The sequence below is a fragment of the Aotus nancymaae genome, unplaced genomic scaffold, assembly GCF_030222135.1.
Source record: "Aotus nancymaae isolate 86718 unplaced genomic scaffold, 86718_ANA_hifiasm-v0.15.2.pri h1tg000016l, whole genome shotgun sequence".
Lineage (NCBI taxonomy): Eukaryota > Metazoa > Chordata > Mammalia > Primates > Aotidae > Aotus > Aotus nancymaae.
In genome coordinates, this window is record NW_026988428.1 from 38,413,874 (window position 1) to 38,432,009 (window position 18,136).

An 18,136-nucleotide genomic window follows, 5' to 3' on the forward strand; every position below is an offset into this window, starting at 1 on the left:
GCAGAGGTTACAGTGAGCCGAGATTGAGCCATTGCACTCCAGCCTGGGTGACACAGCAAGACTCTGTCTCAAAAAAAAGAAAAAAAAATGATTGGTTCATGAAGTCTTTGCCCTTATGAATCGATTAATCCATTCATGGATGAATGAATTAGTGGGTTAATGAATTAGTGGTTTGTTACAGGAGTGAGACTGGAGGCTTTCTGAGAAGAGGAAGAGAGACCTGAGCTAGCACAGACAGCCACCTCACTATGCGATTCCCTGTTCCAGCTTGGGACCCTGCAGAGATTCCCCGCCAGCAAGAAAGCTCTTGCCAGATGTGTTCCCTTGACTTTGGACTTCCCAGCTCTAGAACTGTAAGAAATACATTTTGCTTCTTATAAATTATCCAGTTTTAGATATTCTGTTATAAGCAGCAGAAAATAAACTAAGATGGGGTGGGAAGCACAGTCTAGAACCAATGACTTCGGGCATGTTAAAGAGCAGAAGACCATGTGCCTGCCCTGGGGAGGGTCTGGCAGGAGATCTGATTGCTTTCTTTGCTCCTCAAAGTCATGAGTGATGTTCCCTCGTTCATCTGTGTGCTGTGGTGGACAGAAACAAAGGATGCAAGTGGAGGAAGAGGTGACCAAGACCCCTTTGAGAGACTTTAGTCCTTTGGGGAATATAATTCACACATCTAAAACACAGTCGTAAGTGATTTCTATGCATCACATTACAAGAATAACTTTAATGGATTCAGTTGTCTTTTTAGTCAAGTGCCAGTTATCACTGTAGTGGCTCATTACTTTATTGTCTGACCTAATTAACCATTTCCAGCCACTGTGGCCATTGGGCCATTGGGCCACAGTGTACGAATAGAAGGCAGGAGAGATGAGTTTCTAATAAAGGTACCGGAAGTTGGCTTTAGTATCAATGGCTCAGGCTTTATTTTCAAGGTGATAAATCCTGGTTCTTTGGAAGTTGATTTAATTTTTGGAAATGCTCAAATGTCACTAGGAGTAATGTGTGAAGAATAAGAGGTGGACGAGAACTGGAGTGACATTTGGACTCAAAGGAGGCTGAGCACATGTGGATGTGGCTGAATGTGAATAAAAGGGCTTGTTAGAGGCTCCGCCTTCTAGGCAGGCTGTGACTGGCCAAGTACCCGGGCCAGAACATCCTGTGTTTTGTGTTAGTCTAGGGAGGGCTTTTCTCCCTGCCCTTCCTCAAGGGCCCATCCCACAGAGCACAAGCACACAGCAAGTTGGATGCTTTCATTTTAATAGCTCTGGGCTACAAGGGTATTTAAAGCTTTAAGTCCAGTGATCTCATTCTTTTCAGCTTCTCAGTTCCACAGTTTTGTTAGACCAAATCTCTTCAGCAATTTTTGTGCAACTTCATTTCCACCTGGAAAGAAAGATGAGATAAATGAGGCTTTTAGGACCCCAGGCTCCAGCTCCACCACTTCCATTTCTCCTCAACTCCATCTTCTGCATTCCAAACTTACTGAGACCCTGGAGAGGCTTACACAGAAGTTAGAGGGATAGAGATTAGATTGACCAGAGCCTGAAGGACCTACCCTTTTCCCCACCTTGGCAGGGGCAGGGAGCAAGAAGACTAGAAACAAGCAGGCTCCACTGTGGGAAGGCTGGGGGTTAGACCCCAAGGTAATCAATGTCAGACAACATGGCACATTGAATTTGTTCTTTTTCTTTTTGAGACAGGGTCTCACTCTGTCACCCAGGATGGAGTGCAGTGGGATGATCTTGGCTCACTGCAACCTGTGCCTCCTGGGCTCAGGTGATCCTCCCGTCTTAGCCTCCCAAGTAGCTGGCACTACAGGCATATGCCACCAGGCCTGACTAATTTTTGTATTTTTTTGTAGAGATGGATTATTGCCATGTTGCCCAGATGGCCTTGAACTCCTGGGCTCAAGCAATCCACCTGCCTTGGCCTCCCAAAGTGCTGGGATTACAGGCATGAACTACCACACCCAGCGGGCAATTTGACTCTGCATGAGAAATTGTAAACATATGAAAGCACAAAGTGAGGGGGTCTTCAACAGCAAGGGCTGTGGCAATTCCAAGTCTCATATGGGAGAGTGGAAATGGGGGCAGGTTGTCTCCTATCTCCCACCCCTGGATGGTGGGTGGTGAGTATTCTCATTCCCACAAAGCCTTGCCTTGGGATGCACTCACTTTCAAAGAATTGTTTTCCACCTTCCACGCCTCCATGCATTCCTTTTCCTGCTCTTTGAAAGGCTTGTTCTGTTAGTAAGAGACTTTTCTCCACTAAGGATTCTAATTTTGGAGCAGAACAATCACATTAGCAGAAAAGTCACCTCATTTAAAGAGAACTCTGCACCACCCCACCTGCCACCCACCCCCACTCCACCCCCCGCAACAGGACATCATCCCCATACAAAGTCCTAAAGTGCAGAAGTTTTGCTGAGGGCCTCAGCACTTCTCTCATAGGAAGGCGTGTGAGCCAGGACAGAAACCACGTATAGTGCTGGCCACAACATCTGCTGTTGCAGAAGCCTTGTGTGTGGGCGCAGCGTGCAGTCCCATTTGTGCCTTTGTGTTCAGGTGTTTGAGTCTATCCGCTTCTGTGTGTGGAGGTGTAATATGGGCCTGCAGCCAGAGACTTCTCTAGGTTGTTGATATGGCATAGAGACAGACACTTACTTAGGCGGTTTAGTCCCTGGCTGTTTGAGGTGACCTTGGCTGTCCCCTGAACTGCTGCCGAAGTCTCCTGGGCTGCTGTGGTTGTCTCTTGGGGTGAAGCAGATTGTGATGGATCTGAGGCCTCCTCATCAGGCTTAGCTATGAATACACAAATTGATTGATTTTAGCAAAGTCAAAGTGTTTGTTTCTTTTGGAGTGGGTAGCAGGGCCCCAGGGTACCTAATATGTGCTGGGCGCCAGGACACAGAAATCATATGGCTTAAACCTGCCCTCTTAAAGGAGAGGATTTCTGCACGCTGTGTGTCTCTTGGAAGGCAGTGGGCAGGGTTGGGAAAGGATTTGGGCTAGGGGATGTTGAGAATCTGGGAACACTTCATAGAGAAGCTGGATCTTGAAGGCAGGACGTTAGCAGGAGAGGATGTTCCAAAGGGGCTTCCCTGGGGGCCGGCAGTGAGTGAGTAAGAGCTCAGGCGGAGGCATGTGTGGGATAGGAGTGGGGAGTGGAAGCAAGTTCAATTTAGCTGATGTTGGTAGGACATAAAAGAAAGTCATGGAAAATGGGGTTGGAAAATAAGGTTACAGGACAGATAATGGGTACCTTGCTAAGGAATTGGGAGTAATGGGAGGTGTTTGCAGGTGAAGGTATGAATGCCATGTGAGACATTGCCCTTACCATTTAGCCTCCTGTTTCTCTCCCTTTTATTCACAACAACCTTTCCCTTATGCTCCCTGTTGGCCTTGCTGTCTGGGTCATCCTCTTTTGTCCTTAGCCTTGTGCCATTCCAACCCATACTACCTTGTTTATAACATTACCTGCCCCTCCCCATTATCACCAAGTACAAAATCCAGATCTCCTCCCACTGGCTTCTTCTCCAGCCTCCACTCACATCCCTAACTGTTAAACATTCCCAAGGAGGGCTGGAGAAGGCAGGAGAGGAGCACTCACAGGTCCCAGCTTCCTGGGCAGGATCAACGTCTGTCGAGTCAGAGGAAGCATCTTCTGCAATGGAGGAAACATGCCAGGTAAGAGCAAGGACCTAACCGGACCCGCCCAAGCCACCCTTCCCTCCCATTCCCAAAGCTTAGCTCTCGGGAATGCTCATGGATAGAAGGGAATCAATTTCCCTTTTGGTTGGACAGGCCCTTCCACCATATCAGTGGGTCTACCCGGGCACTCTCTCTGATTTTTAACTCTAGTGGCTTTTGAAACAGGTTCTCCTCTGAGAAGTGTAATGTCTCTTGGAACACCGCCTTCCTCCTGACTTGCCCCTGGCTTGGGAGGCTTCCCTGAGATGTCTGTCAGGGAGCTGGCCATGGTCAGAGGGGCTCAAGCTCCTCTGTGGTGGAGGAAGACAGTGTGTGGGGGCCGTGGAGGCACATTTTGAGTGGTTTCTGGGGTTGAGACCCCAGCTCTTATTCCCTTTATTCTTTCAATACAAAATTTATGCAAAGCTCTGTGCTAAGAGATGGAGGTGCAGTGCTGAAGAGGGCAGACGAGACCCTTGCCCTGACAGAGCTTACATCTGTCCTTTTACGTAATTATTTAATGACTGGTGTGACAGCGCTGGAAGGGAACGTGCAGCCTGGTGTGAGAAGGGCACATGGGATCTGATTTGTTCCGCATATGCCTGGAAGGCCTTTTTGGGGAATTATATCTAAATTGAGATTTTCTAGATGAAAAATCATTGGCCAGGTGACATTAGAGTTGGTTGGGGGAAGACCCAGGGAGAGGGAAAGCATTCCAGATGAGGAGAGAGCAAGAAGGAAGATCCTGATGTTCATGGAACAGCAGGATTGTCATGGCCCAAATGGTGCTTCTGTGTGATTAAAAAAGGCATCCCCTCCCTCTAAGAGACATAGCCAGAGGCCAGGCTCACTGCTTGGCAAATGGAGTGTGGACCAGATTTTAGCTTCTACCACCCTGTGCCTGGGCACCCTTGTGCATGGGACACCCTGCTCAACTATATGCAGTGGTCCAGAGGAACTGCAAGAAGCCAGTGTAGCTGGGGTATAGTGGGTAAAAGATGGTGTATGAGGAGATGAGCTGGGAGGGCAGGCAGGGGCCAGAGAGTTCCAGGTTCCCCTGGCCAGTGGGGTGCAGAGGCTACGCGTGGAGAACTGGGAGAGGAGTCACTTGCAGAGGTAAGGAAGCGAGAATAGCATGGAGAGAGGAGCAGAGGGGTGAAGGCAGGTGTGAGGGCATCCTTGTGGGGTGGTGCAGAGGAAAGGCCATACTCACCAGCATAGACCAGGGTCCTAGCCAGAGCTGCCAAGAAGAGGAGAGTGGTGAATTTCATTCTTTGGGATGAGGAGTGACTATAACCACAGAATCCACAGAGGGTCCAGGGAATAAGGATGCTGAAACTTCTGGGCCCTTTTAAGGATGTCAAGAGCCAATGAGAACCAAGCTTGGAGGGGTGTGACTTCTGCACCCTCCTCCTCTTCGTCCCCGGACTGTCACCTGCTAAGTCAACAAGGGCTAGCAGGCAGTTCCTGGATAGGAGCCTTTCTCTAGTAACTCCCAGCCATCCCTTCCTTTCTCTTTCCTCCTTTCCCCACCACACCTGCCATCTGGGTTCACACCCCTGGGATCTTAGGGATGGTAGGTAGAACACATCTCCCTTGGGGAGATTCTGGGATGTGTCTGTTGAGGGTTCTGGTAGTCATCTCTCCAGGAGGAGGTTGAGGGCCCAGGAGATTACATTGTCCACCTTCTGCCCCAGTCTACATAGGACTCAGTGCAGGGATTGAAGGTTTTCCCTGGGAAAGGGGCTCACTTGAGGCCTGAGTTCCTGGCTGCTTTCTCCCCTTGATGGGATGGGTTTGAAGGTGTGTGTACCTTCTCTGGAGTTGTTCCCTGTTCTTGACATTATCCAGCCCCTGAAAAGAACTCCTCCAGCCCCACATAGGCCTATCAATCTCTGTCTTCAGTCGTAATCATTGGGACCCCACATTGCTGACAGAATCTCCTCGTTAAAGCATGACGGTGGTTCACTGAAATTGCAGCTTGGTTCTCACTTCAAGTAGGGAGCTGACCCATGGTGTGAATAATCCAGAAAAACAGATTATTCTGAAGAAGCTTCTCTTTGACTTGGGGTTTCTTTCTCACCTGATCTGGGACTTGAGAGGTCTGGGTTTTGAGTTCTGACTTTGTCATATGAAAATGTTAGGCTGTGAAAAGTGTTAGGATTTTTTATTTGTTGTCTAGGAGCTGTGGCTCCTATGTACAATGTAGTGGTGGAGATTAAGTGAGATAATATATGGCAAAGAATTTTTTTAGACAGCAAAGTTGTATGGAGTTGTGTGGGGTTCTTGTACCATCTTTCCAGGTAGGTTTTTGTCCAGGCTGGTGCTAAATGCTAGATATTAATAGAATGGGCAGAGGAGAAGCAGGAGCCAGTTGAGGGACTGAAGGGTGGAGAACAAGGACCTGGATGTCAGTTTGTGACTCTCCCTTGCTTGGTGTTGGCACTCACCCAGCCCCACGCAGGCTGACTCCAGAGGCTTCTCTGCCTCATGGCGACTCTGAAGACAAGTGTGAGAAGGGGGCGTTGGGGAGTTTTTGACATAAGAGTGTTTTGGGTGCCAGGGTTTAGAGCATTAATCTTTTCAGGAGATAAAGGAAGATAAAATTAATGGGGTAGGACATTAAAGCCTTAGCAATTACTACCCGCCCGAAGGTCTGGGCCTGGGAGCCTCGCAAATGGTGGCCTTACCTGGAATAGGAAGGCTGAGGAACAAGAGAAAGTTTTGATGGCACCAGTGCCCTGGGTATGTGCACATACATGTGTGCACGTATGTGTACACTGCAGGAGAAGTCCTGCAGATTCCAAACAAATCTAGATCCCAAACAGGCTCCATGAGCACATTAAAAAAGTCAACAGGAGCAAATTATGCTATTTGCACAAGGCTTTTCTAAGAGGAAATAAGAACTTTGGTGTCAACACTAGAACTGTCACAGAGCAGGGTCTTTCCAAATGTCACTGCATAGTCCTTTCCTCTCCCACATCTTCCTCCTGGCCTGAGTAATTAAAGAGGCAAGTATTACATAAATAGGGATGAGGTGAAAAGTAGGGACATTTGTTAGCTGGGTGTAGTGGCTCATGCCTGTAATGCCTGTACTTTGGGGGACTGAGGTGGGCAAATCATGAGGTCAGGAGTTTGAGTCCAACCTGGCCAACATGGTGAAAACCTGTCCCTACTAAAAATACAAAAAATTAGCTGGGCATGGTGGCAGACACCTGTAATCCCAGCTACTTGGGAGGCTGAGGCAGGAGAATAGGTTGAACCTGGGAGGTGGAGGTTGCAGTGAGCCAGTATCACGCCACTGCACTCCAGCCTGGGTAACAAGAGTGAAACTCCGTCTCAAAAAAAAAAGAAAATTTTGTTACTCTATGACAGGTCCCAGGAGGAATGTTACCCTAAATTATAGAGCCTGGGAAAGAATTGGATGCATAGATTAGAGGAAAGAGACAGACCTCGTGGATATGGGTGAGGGGCTGCTCTGTGCAGTGTCTTGATGGACCTCGTGGATATAGGTGAGGGGCGGCTCTGTGGGATGTCTTGTCTTCTAGGGTATCTGACCTCCGTGATGACTGTCAGCTCGCTGATCTGTGTCTTGTCTCATGTGCTGCTCGTTGCATCTCTCTCCCCTGTGCCTCAGGTCTATTCTCTTTCGTCTCTGCACTGGTCTGGAAGGATGCCTATGGACTGTATCTCTTGGGCTCCCATGTCCTCTAGCTTCTAGTTGAGTTTGGCCAACGGGAGACACAGGTGGGAGATGGGAGGATGGGAAGAGGGAGAGGTCAAGGCATTTGTTCCTCCTGCTCCCTTCCTTGCTTTGGTATGTGTGGTAGGATGACTTCAGAGATAGCTCCCGGTGATGCCCACGTCTTGGCATTGGTGCCCTGCTGTAATTTCCTCTGCTTAACTGGGCTGGGTCTTGAGATTCACTCCTAATAAGTAGAAGATGGTGAAGTGATGAGGTAGTCACTTCTGAGACTACGTGGCACAATCTCGGCTCACCACAACTTCTACCTCCCGGGTTTAAGCGATTCTCCTGTCTCAGCCTCCCGAGTAGCTGGAACTACAGGCACCCACCACCATGCCCGGCTAGTTTTTCTTTTTTTTAAATTTCTAGTTGGGACAGGGTTTCACTATGTTGGCCAGGCTGGTCTCAAACTCATGACCTTGTGATCTGCCTGCCTTGGCCTTTCAAAGTGCTGGGATTATAGGCGTGAGCCACTGTGCCCGGCCAACTTTAGTCTTGTTTACACACACTATGTCTCTGGATCTTCTCAGCTTGCTCTGATGAAGCGAGTGGCCATGGTCTGTGGCTGTCCTGTGGAGAGGCCTACATGGCAAGAAACCGAGGGCAGCCTCCAGCCTGTAGCCAGTGAGGAACTGAGGCCCTCAGTTCAATTATCTGTGAGGAACTGAACCCGGCTAGCTACCATGTGATGGAGCTTGGAAGTGGATCCTTCCTCAGCTGAGTTTTGAGGTGACAGCAGTCTCGATGATACCTTGACTGCAGCCTCATCAGAGACTCTGAGTCTGTGGGCGCATCTGTACCTGGACTGCTGACCCACAGCAACTGTGGATAAGAAATAATGTGTGAAGCCACCAAATGTTTGAATAATTTTTGCAGCCATAGATAACGCAGCACGGTGTGGCAATAGCTGTGTTTCTCTCTGACTGCAGCTTCTGTCTGGTTCCTGTTCTAGAGCGCCATCTCTTGGTGTCAGGTGACATTATTCCCCCATCCCCCAGCCACCCTGCTGCTTCAGGCTTCCTGCTGTTGCTAGTCCTTACTTGAATCTCTGTAAATAATAGATATATTTTTCCTTAAGGACGCTTTTTAAAAAGCCCTCCTGAGTGTGCTGTTTTCTGCCGGCACTTCTCCACTGATACACCACTTCCTGTCTGACCCACGATGAATATCTTTTCCTCATTCCCCTCCTTGTGTGTTAAGCCTCGTTCTGGGGGCTGGTGGGTAAGCAGAGACTCCAAAGGGAGGAAGTGACATAGACTGTTTCGGGTAGACAGCTCCTGCATTGAAGACACAGGCATACGTTGATCTCGGAGGACCACTCTGGCTGCTATGCTCGACATGGCTGGTCTTCTCTGCCAAGCGCTGTGGCCTGCACAAGCTCTGCCACACTCCTCTCATGCCCTTGATCTTCCATCTTGGCCATCGGGGAGGTGTAAAGACAAAGCAATAGAGTGAAATTTTTAAAAATGCGAATTCTGATTCTTTAACATACATACAGCATGTAGCATGTGCCAAGCACTATTCTCAGAGCTTTATACATTCTGCTCTCATTTAATCCGCCTAACAACCCAATGAGATGAAGTACTATGAATACTCTTACTTTCTAGATAAGCAGACTAAGGCAAAGGCAGTTGAAGACGCTGGCCCACGATGACACAGCTAGTGAGTGGCAGAGTTGGATTTCAACATGGGCTTCCTAGCTTCAGAGTCTGTGCTGGCAACCACAACTCCTAGCTGGAATATGAAATTCCATTTTAAAATAAATATGAAGCCTCTGTAACATTAAGTTTCTCTAGTTTTAACTAATCAGCACCTGTATGCGTTAGGGTTCTCCAGGAAAATAGTACCAATTGGATATGTGTGTATTTGTATCTATGTGTATTTATATGTTTAGTATAAATACTAATATACAAATATAAGTATGTAAATATAAAATATATAGTATGAATATTTGTAGACACACAGGCACACACACACATATAGAGAGAGAGTTTGAGACAGAGAGAGAGAGATTGAGGCAGAGAGAGAAAGAGAGAGAGAGAGGGGTGATTTATTTTAAAAAATTAGTTCATGTGATTATGGAGGCAGGCAAGTCCAAAATCTGTAGTTCAGGTCTGAAGGAGGTCAGGCTGAAGACCCAGGAAATAGCTGATGTTATGGTTCAAGTCCGAAGGCCACCTGCTGGCAGAAGGTTTTCTTGCTCAGGGGAAGTCAATCTTCCATTCTATTCAGGCCTCAACAGATTGGATGAGGCCCACCTACAGTTATGAAGGGCAATCTGCCTTACTCAAGGTCTACCAATTTAAACGTTAATCTCTTCCAAGAACACCCTCACAAAAACATCAGAATAATGTTTGACCACATATCTGGGCATTGTGGTCCAGGCAAGTTGACGTATAAAATTAACTAGGACAGTACCCTTCAGCATTTTGCTTTTGGAAAGTTTGATGGACACCAACTGGGCACAGAGAAAAAGAAGACATGTTATATGCAGCTTCAGAAATCTTTTTCCAGACCTTAAGGTGAAGGATTTCTTTTCTGTCTTGGTTTCACAGGTGAAGGCGTAAGTTCCAGGAAGCTGTGGAACAGCCCACAAAGCAGACATGAGCAGGCCCTCTTCCTGCCTGTGGTCTAAGCAAAAAGGATTCTCGTGACTCACACGGGGTCTAGCTACCTCATCTGGCAATATCTAGAAAGGGACTTGGGGTCAAAGGCCAGGGCTAGGGGTTGCAAATTTCAATGCCTACAGGAGTCAAGCAGGTACCATTAATGAGTGAGGCAGTCCAGGTACAAGGCAAACAGCAGCACAGGTGCAATGATGAATAGCAATTGTCCCTCCCTTTCAGGTGGAGGAAATCAGGAGGAAGTGGTAAAGCTGGAGCAAATTGGAGTGTGCCTGCCCTTTGTAAAGTGGCTAGCTGCTCCTGCCTTGAGCTGATGGCTGCCAGACATTCTAATTCTTCAAGGAAAATTGGAAATCTGGATTTTCTTGTGAAATCTGATTTTCTTATTATTTCTAAACATTTTGTGTAATATTTTGATTATTTTAAAATTAATTTAAAAGTTGACAAATGAAAATTGTATATATTTATCATGTGCAATGTGATGTTTTGAAATATGTGTGCATTGTGGAACGGCTAAATCTAGCTAATTAACATATTTATTGTCTACTTTTTGTTTTGAAATAACTTCAGACTTACAGAGGATTTGTAAAAGTAGTACAAAGAATTTTTACATCCTCTTTCTAGATCCACTGGGGACTCGAGCTCCCAAATGTCAACATTTAATCTCGCTTGCTTTATCATGCTCTGTCTTTGTTTCTGTTTCTCTCTTTGCTTTTTCCTTAACATCTTGAGAATTAGATTTGAAATTTTAATTGACATAACAGAAGATCCCTTTAGAAATGGCTGTCCTTTTTTTTTTTTTTTTTTGAAACAGAGTCTTGCTCTGTTACCTAGGCTGGAGTGCAATGGAGCAATCTCCGCTCACTGCAACCTCCACCTCCCAGGTTCAAGCAATTCTCCTGCCTCAGCCTTCTGAGTAGCTGGGATTACAGGCACGTGGCACCACGCCCGGCTAATTTTTTTTTTTTTGGTATTTTTAGTAGAGACGGGGTTTCACCATGTTGGCCAGGCTGATCTCAAACTCCTGAGCTCAGGCAATCCGCCTGCCTCGGCCTCCCACAGTGCTGGGATTACAGGCATGAGCCACCGTGCCCGGCCCCTTGATCATCGTTATGACAAATCCTGATGCTTGTGGGTTTATTTTTAGAAACAATCGTTTCTTGAATAGGCAGGACTTGGTGGAGTTTGTTTTTCCTCAAACAATGCTCCCAAATACAGATAGTCCCTGACTTACAGTTTTTTGACTTTGTGTCAGTGAGAAAACAATACACATTCAGTAGAATCCATACTTCTAGTACCCATAAAAGCATTCTGTTTTCTACTGTCATTGTGGTGTTCAATAAATAACATGAGCTATTCAACACTATTACAAAATAGGGTTTGCGTTAGATGATTTTGCCCAATTTTAGATGAATGTAAGTGTTTTGAGCACATGTAAGATAGGCAAGACTAGGCTATGACGTTCAGTAGGTTAGGTACGTTAAATGTACTTTTAACTTACATTTTCAACTTACGATGGGCTTATCAGGATGTAACCCCATCCTAAATTGAGGGGCATCTTGTGTGTGTTGTTAAATCTCTCTTTCCCATTTATTCATGACATGTTGACAGGATTCCATGTGTTCTAGTTCCTTGTGGTTGTTGAGAGTCCATCCAGATGGCAGGGCTATTGACATCCTTGTATCCTTAAATGACTTTGTGGAGAAGACAGACTATTGCCTCTTGCCCCCAAATCTGGAGCAAACCACCTTAACTTGTACATGAGCTGGTGTTTGTGCAATTATATCTTGGATTGCTGTTTATAGTAGGTTAGCCTTCCCTAGTTAATATACTCTTGATGCCTGGGGACATGGCTTTCTTAAGAGCTGTCCTACTGTGCTCCAGTCTGGGCAGCTTCAAGTCAGTCTAGAGGGTGCATTCATCTAGGGGTGGGAGATTGGTGGGGAGATGCCTGTCTCCTCCTGGACTGGAACCTTCAATCTTGGAGTGATTTCCACAGCCCTTCACTTGAAGGGTAGAAGAAGCATCTCCCTCCCTTCTTCCATGGAGCTGTTCAGGAAAAATCTCTTTGCCATGAACACTGCATTCTCCACAGAGCCAGTGACCCTGATGATTAAATTTTTTCTCCTTCTCCACAGGGCAGAGAATGATAATCCTGTGGCTGATTGGGATTGGGCTGGCTTTTCTGGCTCCAAGGAAGTCCCAGGGTGGTGGGCAGGCTCCAGATGTCAGTTCTTCATGGAATGTGGGGTACTTGGGGGTCTATGATTCTAGTTGTGGGTCTATGATTCTACTTGAGGGTCTATGATTCTAGTTGTGGGTCCTAGAGCCAATTCCAGGGCAATGGGAAAAGTCCCCCTCAACACTGATGCAGGGTAAAATGCCATTGGGCAGGCAGAGTGAGGGATAAGGAGGCAACCAGTTTGGGACTTGAGGCTTAGCCCTTGCAAATATGGGTGAGAGGCTGGGTATGAATCAAAGAACTTGCTGCAGCTTAGCTCTCTGGTAAGGTTGGGTCTGGAAGCTGTGGTTCAGGAGGAAGGGCCAGGGTGCTAACTGAAGCCTCATGGGGTGCTCCTCCAACCTCCTGGGCTCCTGGCCAGGTTTCTTACCTCACCTCTTCTTAAGGAAAACACACACATACTCCAAGTATTACAGATGCTTTCAATTTAATAGATGTTTTAATTTTTTTTTTTTTTTTTTAGGTTTTGGGCTGAAGACTTAAAGCCTGCTGCTCCTGGGCATCATTTCTCAGCTTCCCCTTACAGCTGTAGTGCTGAGTCAAGGATGTCTTTAGCATCATGGATAGTTTCTAGGACAGCCATAGAAAAAGTGGGGGAAAGAAGTAGGAAGAAAAGAGGAAGGGAAAGAGAGCAAGGGAGTTGGGGAAGGAGAGGGAGGGGGAAGGGAAGGGAGAAAGGGGAAGGGGGAGGGGGAAAGGGGGAGGAAGGGGGAGGGGGAAAGGGGGAAGGGGAGGGAGAAAGGGGAAGGGGAAGGGGAAAAGGGGAAGGGAAGGGAGAAAGGGGGAAGGGGGAGGGGGAAGGGGAGGGAGAAAAGGGGAAGGGGGAGGGGGAAAGTGTAAGGGAAGGGAGAAAGGGGAAGTGGGAGGGGGAAAGGGGGAAGGGGGAGGGAGAAAGGGGAAGTGGGAGGGGGAAAGGGGGAAGGGGGAGGTAGAAAGGGGGAAGGGGGAGGGGGAAGGGGGAGGGGAAAAGGGGGAAAGGGAGGGGAAGGGAGAGAGGGTTGGGGGTAGGGGGAAGGAAGAGAATATGAGTAAAGATTCCAGGGTTCCAGGCACCAGCTCCACCCCTTCCATTCCTCCTCAACTCTGTCTTTTGCTTTCCAAACTCACTGAGGCCTGGAAGGGCTTACACAGAAGTCAGAGCGTTGGAAGTTAGATTCACTGGAGCCCCAAGGACCCACCCTCTTCCCCACCTTAGCAGGGGCAGGGGGTAAGAGCAATAAAATGAAGCAAGTTAGACCGCAGGGAGAATCAGTATCAGACAAGAATGGCCATTTAAATCTGGATGAGAAATTGGAGACATTTGAAAGCACAGTGAGGGGTCTTCAGTGTCAATGGCGGGGGCTGTGGCAGTTTCAGGTCTCATGCAAGGGGTGGAGCTGAGGCTGGTCTTGAGGGAGCAGTGGGGACGTACTTACCTTTACCTATATTTTCTAGATTGTCAACTGCGTCTTTTCCTAGGTTTTCAACTCCTCCCAAAGCTTTTTTTGCTCCCTCTAGGCCTTTTTCTAGGGTGGATTCAGAAAAGAAGAGGTCATGCAAGCAGAAAAGCTGCTTCCTTTGTAGGAGAACTACCTTCCCTTCCTACCTTCCTAGGCACCACGGGCACCCCTAGGGTGAAGTCACTTTGCTGAGGGAACCAACTTCTCTGTCATGGGAAGGTTGGTAGTCCAGTATAAGCTGCAAAACCTATGGCCCAGAAACTCTGGGTGTAGAAAGGTGTGCACCCCCCAACCCCTCCCTAGGAGTATAGATGTAGCTGTGCCCCTGTGCTTGGCTTGTGCCTGTGAGTGCAGACTGACCCCCAGATAAATCCTGCTGTTGCATGCATCAGAATTCTATACCAGCATTGGCAAAGAGGCTTACCCAGAAGGCTGGATCTCTGCTTCCTTGGCTTTGGTGCCTGTCTGGCTAAACATGGGTCTTTACCTGCATTTTCCTCTTGAGCTGCTGATGCCTCACGGGAAGCTGCAAGGGTGAGGGGTGAGAGGAATGATAGCTCCCTCCGCTCTTTCTGGGGGAGCAGGTGGTGCTTACTCCCTCAAGGTCTGGCTTGAGGGTAGCTCCCTGTCTCCCAGTTCCTCTAGAGCTTGACTTTCATGATGTGCTAGGTTTTTTAGCATCCCTCAAGCTTTTTTCCTGCTGTCTCCAAGACTTTTCCTGCTCTTCCAGGGCCTTTTTCTAGAGTGGATTATGGTTTAGGGAAAGTAAAGTCATGTTGGCAGAAAGATCACCTTAAAGAGAGAGACTCCCCCTAGTTTTCATCCCTTATATCAGCCCCTTAGTGTGCAGAGGTTTTGCAGAGGGCACTAGCTTCTCTCTTCTGGGCAGGCTGGTGGATGAGGACAGAAATTTGACAGTCTCTGAAAGGGGCTTCTGCAGCTATAAACAATCCATTTGTTTATGTGAGAATCAAAACTTCTCTTATTGCATTGGTGTGAGACACACCAGGGGCGTCTGAGAAGAGATCAAGGTGCCCGGTGTTCCCTCTGGGTTGTGTGTGAGAAGGCAGGGGGAGTGCAGGTGTGTGCTGTGGTTGGGGCTCACAGTGTGGTGAAGGTATAAGGAAATACAGTTTATCTTTCTGCTGTTAATTAAGTATCCTGAGTGTGTACATGGCTGGGGAAGTAGAAATGAATGAGAATTAGATCCCTCTCTCAAGGGTTTATGGTCTAGGAAAGGAGATAGAACTGCTACATATGGGAAGCCCAGAAGAGGGAGGGATGAAAGGAGAGATGGGGACAGAAAGAGGCACCACACCCACCGGGCAGGGAAGGCTTCAGAGAGCAGCTGGGGCTTGAAGCTTGATAGAGCATGGACAGGTAGGGGTTGAAAGGCGCCTGGGGAGGAGGAATGTTGCATAGTAGAAAGTTACTTATTTTGCCGGATGAGACAAATGTGTAACATTTGATGTGGGGAATACAAGCAGTGGAGTCCAGGGAAATTATATTTGAAAAGTATCCTGGATCTAGGTCATGAATACCCTGACTGTCAGACTAGGAGATGAGAGTTTTGTAATGGGAAATGGGGAACCATGTGAAAGGTTTTTGAATTGAAATTGGTGAGGGTGGGACATGATGAAAACTTCTGAACCTGTCTAGTGTTAAGTTCCTCCTCTTGCTCAAGGCAAGTTTTCCTTTCTTTCAGGGCTACCCTTTCCCCCAGGCTCTGTCCTTCTCCCATGCGTGAGTCTCTCAGGAAGTCTCCCTTTTCAGTGTCTCCAAAAAGTCGACCTCCCAACTCTCCTTCCCCTGGACCCCTCTTCTGCTTCTATGACTTCCTCCACTCATACCCCCTGTCACTAACCCTCCCACCCAGGACTGGGGCAGGAGGAATAGGAAGGACTCACGGTTCCCCGATCCTAGGGCAGAGGCAGCTTTTGCGTCATCTACAAAGGAGGAAACAGTGACCATGTCAACTAGGGTGCAGTTGCATGAGCAGTATCTAGCCAGGGCTGCCTAGAGCCCCCAGGCCTCTCATCTCAGGAGTGTGGCAGTGGACAGACCGGAGAGAAAGCTCTGCTACACAAGGGGTTCACCAGAAATGCTTTTTGAAATCTCAACCAAATCCCTCTCTGTTATCCTCCCCAGACCTAGGCTACTCATAACATCCCTATGGAATGGGAATCGTTCTCTGACTCTCTTCTCTACCTTAGATGTCCAAGTTTCATAATGAAAATTGAAGGGGCATGACAACTAGGGCATGACCACAGCACCTGCCCTAGTGATAGGGCAAGACCTGTTCTGACTGTCACCTGATATGGGGGCCTCAGCCCTCCATTTCTCTATTCTTCCAACAGCATGAATGAAGCACACATTATCACCAGACAAGTTAGCCAGAGTATGATGTCAGTTCCCGGTTTGCCCTTCAGATAGGGGAAGGAGGCCAGTGGTGTTAGAGGCTGGAGATATAGCCATGAGGAAGACAGATAGTGTTTGCTCAGGGAAGTTGACAGTCAATGGGGGATTTGGAGGAATTAACATAATTACATAAACAATTATTTAATTACATTTGTGATAGTGCTAGGAAGGAAAAATACAGGAGGCAATAAAATGAAAAACAGGGACCTAAATGATTCTGGGGCTTCAGTAAGGCTTCTGTGAGGAAATACGTGGAGACAGAGAACCGGAGGGGCAGACTTGGAAATTGAATAGGAGGGAGGTTGACATGGGTGGGTGAAAGAATGAGCAGGGGAAAAGACAAGAGGATGTGCAGAAGTCTTGGCAGTAGGAAATGGCGTGGTTCATTGAGAGGAAAAAGAGTGCCAGAGTGGTTGGAGCAGAGGGGGCCAACCACAGACTGAGAGGAGAGGCTGTGCAGAGCTGTGCTGGGGCGAGGGGGCTCCTGGCTTCCTCTGACCAGTGGGCACAGGGCCCCTGTGTGGAGAACTCAGTGGGAGGCAGGAGTGGGCTACAGAGACAGACTTGGGAGAACTGCCTCTGCTGACAAGGGGAAGGGGAAATGAAGGCAGGGGCCAGTCTTCCGGGGACGATATGGTTGGGTGTAGGGGAAGAGCCATACTCACAGGCACAGACCAGGGCTCCTGCCAGAGCTGTCAGGAAGAGGAGAGTCATGAACCTCATGCTTCTGTGTGCTGGAGTGGGTATGCCACCAAATCCTTGGAGATCCTGAGATCTAAGGTGTCCAGACTGCCTCTCTGGGCCTCTTTTAAGCATGACAGGGACCAATGGGAACCAGTTTTCCAGTGGTGTGTTCTCCTCCTCCTCTTCTCCCACCTCAGAGCCACCTGTTAAGTCAACAATGGCTGGCTGGGGCTGGTTGGTACCCGCCTTCCCTGCAGGTAGGTTCTGGACAGCAGCTCCAGAGCTGGCACCGTCCTGACTGGCATCCTTTGCCTGCCTCTCCCCTCCCCATCTCACTTGTCCCTGGGCTTCCAAATCTGATCACATCTGGGGTCCTGGGGAGACTGAGAGGTTTCTGGAGAGCGTCCTGGCAGGGAGCTGTGCCCAGAAAGCTCTCCTTCCACCTGGAAGCAGGAGGGGGGTCCAAGACATCAGGAGAGAGTGGGGGTGGCTGAGGCTTCCCTTGAGTGGGCTAAGCCCATCCCAGGAGGCTGCCCTCATAGCATTTGGGAACCCCCCTGACTAAGGTCCAGAGAGGTTGCTGTCCTCTCTAGGGTTCTCCATATGGTAAGCAGAGCTCCCCAGCCTCAGTAGGCCCTGACTAAGGTGTCTTCAGTCCCAGCTAATGATCCTCTACCCCAGAAAATTCTGGTAAGTTAGCCAGAGTATGAAGCCAGTTCCCAGTTTGCCCTTCAGATAGGAGAGGGAGGCCAGTGGTGTGGATAATCCAGATAAGTGGAATATCCAAAGGCTCTTCTCTCTGCCTCAGCAACCCTTCCTGCAGACTTGCATTTGCTTTGAAATGGCAGAAACAGTCCTAGAGATATGGGTTTGTAACTTGATTTTGCTGTTTACTAGCTGAGTGGCCTTCAGAGAGGCAATTCGCCCGTCCCACTTCAATTGTTTTACTTTCTTCTTTTATTTTATGGTAATATCTAAGGTGTAACGTGGTGTTTTGATATACACGTGGATAGTGAAATGGTTACTATAGTCAAACAAATGAACATCTCCGTCATTTCACATAATTAGGCGTGTGTGTGTGTGTGTGTGTGTGTGTGCACGCACCTAAAATCTACTCTTCCAGCAAAAATCCCAAATTCAATACGGTATTATTGATTCCAGCTCTCATGTTACACTTCAGCTGTTTTGCATTTGATGATGAGAAATGATCATTCTTTTTTTTTTTCTTTTGAGATGGAGTTTTGCTCTTGTTGCCCAGGCTGTTGTGCAATGGCTGGGATTACAGGCATGTG

General features: G+C 48.0%; 2 protein-coding genes across 3 annotated transcripts; both read right to left on the minus strand.

Moving 5' to 3' along the window:
• Positions 1–1,243: 1,243 nt before the first annotated feature.
• LACRT (lacritin) lies at positions 1,244–5,017 on the minus strand. Its single transcript, XM_012450380.2, has 5 exons — positions 4,906–5,017; positions 3,613–3,666; positions 2,667–2,804; positions 2,178–2,279; positions 1,244–1,386 (listed from the first exon to the last, which is right to left on the minus strand). Exons 1-5 carry the CDS (start codon positions 4,961–4,963, stop codon positions 1,325–1,327), a joined length of 414 nt encoding a protein of 137 aa, XP_012305803.2. The 5' UTR covers positions 4,964–5,017; the 3' UTR covers positions 1,244–1,324.
• A 7,694-nt stretch (positions 5,018–12,711) lies between these two features.
• On the minus strand, positions 12,712–16,945 carry DCD (dermcidin). 2 transcript variants are annotated; one of them, XM_064376719.1, is made up of 6 exons: positions 16,826–16,945; positions 15,650–15,688; positions 14,167–14,268; positions 13,719–13,808; positions 13,431–13,493; positions 12,712–12,873 (listed from the first exon to the last, which is right to left on the minus strand). In XM_064376719.1, the coding sequence occupies exons 1-5, from the start codon at positions 16,881–16,883 to the stop codon at positions 13,459–13,461; spliced, it is 324 nt and encodes a 107-aa protein (XP_064232789.1). In that variant the 5' UTR covers positions 16,884–16,945; the 3' UTR covers positions 12,712–12,873; positions 13,431–13,458. The 2 variants fall into 2 exon arrangements, with proteins under 2 accessions (XP_064232789.1, XP_021521755.2); XM_021666080.2 differs by lacking the exon at positions 13,431–13,493.
• Between the last annotated feature and the right edge of the window lie 1,191 nt (positions 16,946–18,136).